The 9657-nt window shown below is 34.8% G+C and overlaps 1 protein-coding gene and 1 long non-coding RNA gene across 2 annotated transcripts in view; both read right to left on the bottom strand.

The window, feature by feature from the left end:
- The window catches only part of LOC127878275 (uncharacterized), a 34541-nt gene that overhangs the window by 2557 nt on the left and 22327 nt on the right, over positions 1–9657 (bottom strand). The window contains exon 3 of the mRNA XM_052424793.1: positions 2452–2471. Within this exon, the coding sequence (XP_052280753.1) occupies positions 2452–2471 (20 nt within the window). The remainder of the gene's footprint in view (positions 1–2451; positions 2472–9657) is intronic.
- Positions 377–716, bottom strand: LOC127880313 (uncharacterized). Its single transcript, XR_008049509.1, has 2 exons — positions 597–716; positions 377–451 (listed from the first exon to the last, which is right to left on the bottom strand). It is a non-coding gene; the product is annotated as an uncharacterized LOC127880313 (long non-coding RNA).

Raw genomic sequence — 9657 nt, 5'->3', positions numbered from 1 at the left:
TAAAAAGAAAACAAGGGCTGTTTGTAAAACATGCATGCCCCCTATATGGGCTGTCAGTTGTAGTGGCAGCCATTGTGTGAATATGTTTTGTCACTGTGACCTTGACCTTTGACCTAGTGACCTAAAAATAAATAGGGGTGATCTGCCAGTCATGATCAATGTACCTATGACGTTTCATGATCCTAGGCCTAATTATTCTTGAGTTATTATCTGGAAACCATTTTCCTATTTTGAGTCACTGTGACCTTGACCTTTGACCTAGTGACCTGAAAATCATTAGGGGTCATCTGCCAGTCATGATCAATGTACCTATGCAGTTTCATGAGAGGCCTATGCATTCTTGAGTTATCATCAGGAAACCATTTTACTATTTCGAGTCACTGTGACCTTGACCTTTGACCTAGTGACCTGAAAATCAATAGGGGTCATCTGCCAGTCATGATCAATGTACCTATGAAGTTTCATGATCCTAGGCCTAAGCATTCTTGAGTTATCATACGGAAACCATTTTACTATTTCGAGTCACTGTGACCTTGACCTTTGACCTAGTGACCTGAAAATCAATAGGGGTCATCTGACAGTCATGATCAATGTACCTATGAAGTTTCATGATCCTAGGCCTAAGCGTTCTTGAGTTATCATCCGGAAACCATCTGGTGGACGGACCGACATGTGCAAAACAATATACCCCCTCTTCTTCGAAGGGGGGCATAATAAATATACACAACCGTGATAACACAGTATCCTTAAAGCTCCCCATGAGCCATTATACGCTCAAGTGTATTCGAATTTAACAAAGCAAACCTATGCAAGCATAAATTATATACAGACCTTTATGATGTGATTAGTCTATTTCAGCTTCGAAATAACCACTAACCAGCAGTACACAGTAATAGCCTTTCAGAGAATCAATCACCACTGCACTGATTATCTCATTATACATGTCATTATTTATATCTCCTCATATCATATTGATATTGATTGGTATTGTGGTATTGGAAAGTGAGTACACAGTTGGTACACTTTGTATCACAAAGATTATGAGGTTTTCACAGTGTTAATGTATAATACATGTATACAGATACATGTTTTGGTTTGTAACAGGAGATTCATGAGAGCAGTCATTGATGTAGAAGATGTATATTATAATGTGACATTGACGATAAAAGTTTAGAAGCAAGTCAACTGTCACTAACAAACAGCAACATGCAGCACATACAAACATATTTCGCATGCATGTTTGAAGTATTTTCAGTTTCAGTGATAATTTGAGAATGACACAACATCTGAGTCATGTAATTGTTCAAAAACAAAAGATGCACTACTGGGGCCAGTTTTGACACTGTTTCAGTCTCCTTAAAGCTGTACTTGCACAGATGCAGGCTGATTAATCTCATGTGTGTATTACTTACTATTGACTTATTGTATTAACAGAAATCATTCCTTTAAAGTTAAAAATAAATAAACTTTGCAATCAAAATCAATGGAAAATTCACACGATATGGCCTCAGGTTCCTTGCTACACTTTGGGGGATTGCGGCCGGGGCCCTTAGATTGGGAATTTCGCATCGTTTTTGGCGAAAAGGGGAATTTGAGATCTTTCCACCAACCATTTAACACTTAAAATTGCTATATTTTAATGTAATTTACATAAATATACATTAAATCAAAGGTTTATAGCACAATACCAGCTAGGAATAAAAAGAAAAAAAAAATAATTTGAGGAGGGATTTTTTTTTAAAGCTGAAATAGGGGAAAAAGTATACTATTTTAAGAGGGGAATGGGGTCGAATTTCCGGCACCCAAAAAACAGCCAAACGAGAGCCCTGGGCCTGATTGTTCTCCATCCTGTTTTAATTTTTAGAAAGGTGCTGTTTGTTACACAGTAAGCGCTAGTGTTTTTTTTTTAAAACAGCACAATTTTGGATCGCAATTGACATAATTTTTGTATGTTTAATATGGGATTTTTTTCAACTTGGCAACTTTTCCTCAATTAGAAATGCGCTATTTATTTTGAAAGAAAACTAGAGCTGTGTTTGTGAAAAACAATGCCCCCTACTGCGCCGCTTTGATTCCTTTGAAGCCATATATTTGACCTTGAAGGATGACCTTGACCTTTCACCACTCAAAATGTGCAGTGTCATGAGATACACATGCATGCCAAATATCAAGTTGCTATCTTCAATATTGCAAAAGTTATGACCAACCTTAAAGTTTTGGGACAGACACACACATACATTGACAGACAGACAGGCCAAAAACAATATACCCCTGATCATTTATCCGTTGGCATAAAAATTACTGCATCAATATATGGAAATGGGAAACATTATGGCTGAAAATGAATTTTTTTGATGGACATTGAGATGAACTAACCAACAAACTGCTTTAAGCCACCTTCTTTGAAGGAGGAAATAAACAACCAAAATAAGACCAAATAGAACTACATACCCAAATCTTGTTGATACCTCCTGAAAAAAATAAAATAATAATTCATGTTTGAGCTATTCATTGCCCAATGACTAAACACCATACACACTTAACTCATGCAGCATTCTAGATAAGCTGCGTATCAGTGGAATATACGCATTAGAAATAGCAAGATACGCTTAATTTATCATTTCCGTGCGTACATTTAATCAAGCCAATCTAGACTTACGCAAATGATTTAAATTCTATGCGTACAACATAAACAAAACATATAAACAGCTTATTGTCTTTCGCCCAAATATGAGACTGGTTGTCCTAAAAATTAGAGCTAATTTGTGCGCTGGATTGTAGAAATAGTTAGCCAGTCGATATGTATACTCTGTATCATTTAGACGGATGGTACATTTAGTATGGATTTTTTTAACAGACAGTCAAGTGCTTATGTGTTTATTTATATGAAGAGGTCAGCATGGCTTCTTCGAAACCAAAACAAATTTCTTCTCAAAGTAAAATTGATTCTTTTTATACGGCAAAAGTTGTATAGAGTAAAAACATTGTACTGCCAATACTGAATGATTTAATTTCCTCTGTTTTCTAATAAAAAAGGACACACTTAAACGCTAATAAAACAACTGTTAAAAGTTGGCAAAAAAGTTTTCCGTGACTCACGGTGGTGGACGTCTGACGTCACGATAAGGACGAAGTTTGTCTTAAATGTAAAATCTGGCAACAATACAAGGCTTATAAACCATGGACAGTTAAAAAACAAAAAATACTTTAAGAAACCTACTAATATGAAGGAATACACATAGTTAATGGTTTATTGTGTTTAACATGATTAAAGTAGTGTGTCTGCAGTGTTCTGCCGTGGATGCGCCCTTGCGTCATTGGCGCAAAAATAAAAGATTTGTCCCCACCCGTTTTCTGTATATGGGTCCGCAGGCGCACATGAAATAGGAATAACAACTAATTGATTCAATTTGTGAGTCGGTAAAGTAATCAAGTGAATGTATAACTAGAACGAATTATTTCATTGGACGTGACGTCATTTTGCAGCCAATGGGTAATTTACTTTAATAACACTTTATTGCAATGGTAAGTTGAAATTATAACAACCAATCAGCTGATATCAAGGAAATTTTCACTTCTATCAAAATGGTGGAAAGTGACCGGCCGAAGAAAACAAAATCCATTTGAGTTTTTTTCCTCCAAATTAAATTAGAAAATATGACGATAATAATAAGAACACCCCAACAGAGTCTTCCCAAGTCCCAACATCGTTTAGCAATGACAAAAAGTCTGCTCCTAAACTTACATTCCAAGCAAATTGTCTTCGAAAATTGTACTAGTCATTTTTTGACAACAACAAAATGACATGCAGTTTGTGCATTAAGCACAAAAAAGAAAACGCCTTTACAATCGGTAATTCTAATTATCAAACAAGTTCTTTGACACGCAATGCTGAGTCCAATGACCATAAATCTGTTCAAGTTTTGTAAATATAATGACAACTGTTTGACAGTTTTAAAAAGTTTTTACAATGTTCAAGTTTGAATTAGAATGTTACATTCTGTGGACTGGCTTTAAGAAGAAATTAAGCAAAATAAAGAGTGCAAGAAGAAGGTAATTTGTTTCTGAAAATTTGATTCTGCTAGAAATATATTTCTGTGTCCCCAGAGTTTTCCTTTTTGTCCCCACTTTTTTAACCCTAAAGGGTCCCTGTCCCCAACAGTAAAGATTCACGGCAGAACACTGTGTCTGTACCCCTGCTATATTCTTGTTTTACTTTAAGCAAATTACCCTTCAAGCAAGGCAAAACTTGACCATTTACCCCCATGCTTTGAAAAATGGGGGTATTTACCCCCATGGGTCAAAAATTATCTATAACGCTGTCATGCTTTTTGCATTTGAATGATTCTACTGAGAAATTAGGTCCTAAGTTTTGTATATTATGCGTGTCTTCATAGTCTCAATTAATTTTTCAATGTCAATTTAACTTAAATAAATTTATCATCCAAAAGTGAACAAGGGACAAAATTGTCACAAAACCAGGTTTTCAATTTTTTTAAATTATAAATAGAGCTTTGTCACAGAAGTAATGTATACCCCCACATGCTCCATTGACACATAATATTTTGCATGCTGTCTTCACAAAGCAAGAGAAGCTAATTTATGGTGATTTTTAAGAATTATTATGCCATTATCCAGTGCCCCAGATAAGCTGCGTATCTGCGTCTTTCACCCTATTAAAATGTTTAAAAATGCAAAGAAATACAATATCATGCGTATTGAAAATGCATCCAATTTGACTTTTACGCAAATTCGTCAAATTTAATGCGTACAATACAATAGATTTGATCGAAAATGCTTTGCTAATTTCGGTATTTTCTCTTTATAATGCGAAATAAAAATGTCTCAAAGAGGTTGAAAGACGCCCGCGATAGTCGTGCCAAAATATCAGTTGATATGTTTGACAGTTACAAAGATGTCAGTTAACATCAGTTGTTTTTTTTTTAAGTTTCAAGATTATATTTATATATGGACAGTTTCAAGGATTAAAGACGCTATGAAATATCAGTTTATTTAAGTTAATTATATTAGTTTACAGTTTTATTGAATCAATACAAGGGTGCAGCTTCAACTGAAGTAAAGCAGCGATGATTTTAAGGTTTGCATTTTTATAACTCATTTCACCCTATTTCGAGAATGAAATCACCCTATTTTTCAAAATCAATGGGTGAAAACCCTATTTTCCAAATAATTATCTGGGGCACTGATTATCATTTATGGCCATTTTGACATTTGAACTCTTGAATTCTTTCGCATGACACGCTGTCCAATGACTGTGAACAAAATTAACGTACAGTCATTTTAAAATCTCACGATGAATGACATAGTTATGGCCGGACAAGCTCATTTATGGCATTTTTTTTACTTTTGAACTCCTAGTGTGACCTTGACCTTGGAGATATCGGCGTTATTCTTTCGCATGACACACGGTAATTATTGTGAAAAAATGTACAGAGCAATTTTAAAATTTCACAATGAATGACATAGTTATGGCCCTGACAAGCTCATTTATGGCCATTTTTGACCTTTGAACTCAAAGTGTGGCCTTGACCTTGGAGATATCGACTTAATGCTTTCACATGACACATCGTCCAATGATGATGAACAAATGTGCCAATGATTTTAAAATCTCACAATGAAGGACATATTTATGGCCGGGACAAGCTCATTTATGGCCATTCTTTGACCTTTGAATTCGAAGTGTGATCTTGACCTTGGAGATATCGATGTAATTCTTACGCGCGACACACCGTCCAATGATGGTGAACAAATGTGCCTAATGATTTTAAAATCTCACAATAAACAACATAGTTATGGCCTGAACAAGCGTGTTCCGCCCGCCGACATTCGCCAATCTAATAACCAGCTTTTTCCTTCGGAAAACCTGGTTAAAAATGAGGAAGCTATAAACCTGAGCACAATTGTACATTAAGTGCTTGAACAAACGCAAATTAATGAGTATTTTCTCAGGGGCTTTTCCAGCCATTTTGGAAAAAGGAGTCTGGTCAAATTGGATTATTTTAATTGATGTGGCAAATTTGGGAATTTTTTATCGACAAAAAGGATCAAATAGGGATTTTTTTATCAACACATATTGACAGAACAGGTCATTTCCTGGACATTTAGGATAAAAAATCATATTTATTTATTTTGGAAATTGGATATTTTTTTTATTATTTCGGTTTGGAATCAGGTCTGTTTGCCTTGGGATCAGGTCCGTTTTACATCCTTTTTTGGGACTAGAACCAGTACTTGGTGTGTATTGGGTAGACCAAAAGAACATTCCCACTATGGGAATCGAACCCATGACCTCCTGGTCTCTAGGTGGACACCATATCCACTACGCCTTTACACCTCTAAGATAAAATACCTTCAACAGGGTTTTCAACATTATTTGATAGCAACCCTCATCTCATGGCTAACAGCTAACACAGTTCCATATTTTAGTCTCACCTAGACATGACATTTCTCCACATATTGTAAATATCAGGCTTTTTGGTGTTTTGTAGGCAAATACATTGGATCAATGGATATACATGTATTAACTAAATGTTGAGCCTGAAAAACTAACTTTTTGTGTTTAGAGTAGTGTCAACAACTCTATTCCATTCTTTTATTTTAAGAGAATAATCATAAATGGAATACTCATTGCTTTTTTAAGGCTGATTTATAGCTGATATTTGGATGTCTTCCCCATGGAAAAAAGCAATGTTTTTTTTTATTTTTATTTTTTACAAAATCCAGTCCCAAAATATCCATTTGATGGTTTGACTTTCAACAGTTTTAAGATATTACACTATACCCACTACAAGTACACCACACCCATTGCACCCAAAATTAAAATATAATTATTCTCATTTTTGTATTTTATTTATTTCAGGCGGAGGTGTATATTTTCGTATCATAAATGTCTTACCATTACATTATGATAATCTACCTATCTTATTTCCAAATAAAACCTGTTAAGACACAAATCTTTGATTATAACACTAAAATATGGAATGACTGCAGTGACCTTGTCAATATGTATGCCTTAAAGTCTGCAAATTGTTATCTTCACTTATCAATAGTGCCTGTCTATCATCTAAGGTCTTTGATGTGAGGGCCAGGTTGGGGCCAATTTCTATGGAGTTTCAGTTAATTTGTTACACAATCATCACTTAGCAATTTCAAAAGGCAACAGCTAATACTACTGTATCCAGAACAATGTACCCACTGTCCATTGAGTAGTAACCTTTAACCAACAAGATGTGTTTGTGAAACACAATGTCCCCCTATATGACGTTTGACCTTGAAGGATGACCTTGACCCTTCACCACTCAAAATGTGCAGCTTCATGAGATACACATGCATGTCAAATATAAAATTGCTAGCTTCAATATTGCAAAAGTATTCATAAAATGAGCGATTTTGGCCACATATATTTGACCTCTGACCTTGAAGGATGTCCTTGACCTTTCACCACTCAAAATGTGCTGCTCCATGAGATACACATGCATGCCAAATATCAAGTTGCTATATTCAATATAGCAAGTTATTGCAAAATGTTAAAGCTGGCGCAAACCAACCAACAGACAGGGCAAAAACAATATGTCCCCCACTACTATAGTGGGGGACATAAAAAGCTGAATTGGGTTAATTGGATTTTAATAAGGCAGTGATTTTTTTTGCTGTTTTTTGTTACAGCCTGTGCCATTTGGATTGGGAAAATTAGCGCAATAAACCATGACATTGGGAAAAATAGCGCGATAAACCAAGAAATTGGGAAACATTAAAAATATGATAATAAGAACAGAATTAAAATTATTAAAGAATGTTTGACAGCATTTTTATATTATAAAGTGCTTATTTAATGTGTTCTTACAATGAAGACAAAGTTAAGTTAATATCCTTCCACATGCATATTGAACTTGCAATAATCTATATAGATTCTTAAATATACCATTTAATCATAACCTTTTTCAACAGTAAGAATTTAATTCAGTATTAAAAAAAAAATATCATATGGTGAAAACATTAACAAATATTCAAACAAGGGACAAAATTGTCACAAAACCAGGTTTTCATTGTGAAAAAAAATCTGATAAAGGGAGAAAACTCAAACTGAACTTTTGAAATGAACAAACAAAATTAACCCCCTTTGTAAGTTTGTTTTAAAAAAAAATCTATTTTTAGTCATGGCGACCTTGACATTGGAGATATTGACGTGATTCTTTCGTGCGACACACCGTCCCATGATGGTGAACAAATGTGCCAAATGATTTTAAAATCTCACAATGAATGACATAGTTATGGCCAGGACAAGCTCATTTATGGCCATTTTTGACCTTTGAACTCAAAGTGTGACCTTGACCTTGGAGATATCGACGTAATTATTTCGCGCGACACACCGTCCAATGATGGTGAACAAATGTGCCAAATGATTTTAAAATCTGACAATGAACGACATAGTTATGGCCCGGACAAGCTTGTTCCGCCCGCCCGCCAGCCAGCCCGCCCGCATTCGCCAATCTAATAACCAGTTTTTTCCTTCGGAAAACCTGGTTAAAAAACACGCTTTATTGGTCTTGCTATGTCAATGGTGTATTAACTGGAGTTAAAATAATTTATTTCATTTCTTCACCTTTCAACATCTTGCACTTGACATCTGATTATACACAAATCCACTAACATATAAATCATATCATGTTTGTCTCTTTCCATTTCGGAACGATACTCATCTTAAATGCATTAACTTTGTGAGTACCCAGGATTTTTTTCCACTTTTTGGGAAGATAGCCCATGGCTTTGGAATAGGGAATTTTACGGCATTTTCATGAAATTGGGAAAATAAATTAATTAGCCTTTTTTTCCACACGAAAAGTCCACTGATTAGGGAAATACTAAATTTGATATAACTTTTTATTAATCATTCAAATTAAAAGAACAAAATCATATAATACTTTGTTAGATGTAATTGAATTAAAATTGAGATAAAATACACTTCTTTCTAAAAAAAAAAAAAAATACTTTTTGGGATTGGGAACATAGCCGAATTTCGGCTATAAAATCGGGCCAAAAAAACCCTGGACTACCGGTAGACTATCTCCAATTTCCCAACACTGATTTCCGTAATGCACATTCACTGTGAAGATTTCTAATAAATATTTGTTGTTTTTATCTCAAACGTTGTATTTTGCGTTAATGGACACACACAATAAATTTTTCCGTAATAACCATATGATATCTATTGTTAACTTGAATGTTATTTATCATTTTCACAGCTCATCTCAAATTTCTCGTCTGCTTGCTGCCATCTTAGACGTGTGTAAAAACAGGCGTTTACAATCGGGATACATCGACTATCGTCGGTATCCTCCGCAATATAGAGAGAGATGTGGATAGCAATGTAAAATCGTATTCGGCTGAATTCGCGAACAAGACGTAAGTCAGTTGTCGTTCCGCGATGACTCGACAAGCTCAATCGGCACTCGTTCGAAATTATTGCTTAATTATATTGTAATCTTATTGGCTTTATTGGGAAAATTTTGTTTTTTTTTGGGAAATTTTAATCAAATTTTTGGGAAAAAAACTTCTTTTTTTGCAATTGGGAAGCAGCCGAATATCGGCTGTAATTTTGGGCAAAAAATCACTGTAAGGTGTGAAGAAATAAATTAC

The sequence above is a fragment of the Dreissena polymorpha genome, chromosome 4 (assembly GCF_020536995.1).
Source record: "Dreissena polymorpha isolate Duluth1 chromosome 4, UMN_Dpol_1.0, whole genome shotgun sequence".
Lineage (NCBI taxonomy): Eukaryota > Metazoa > Mollusca > Bivalvia > Myida > Dreissenidae > Dreissena > Dreissena polymorpha.
Note: the sequence above shows the minus strand (reverse complement) of the source record. Positions and strands in the feature narration are given on the sequence as shown.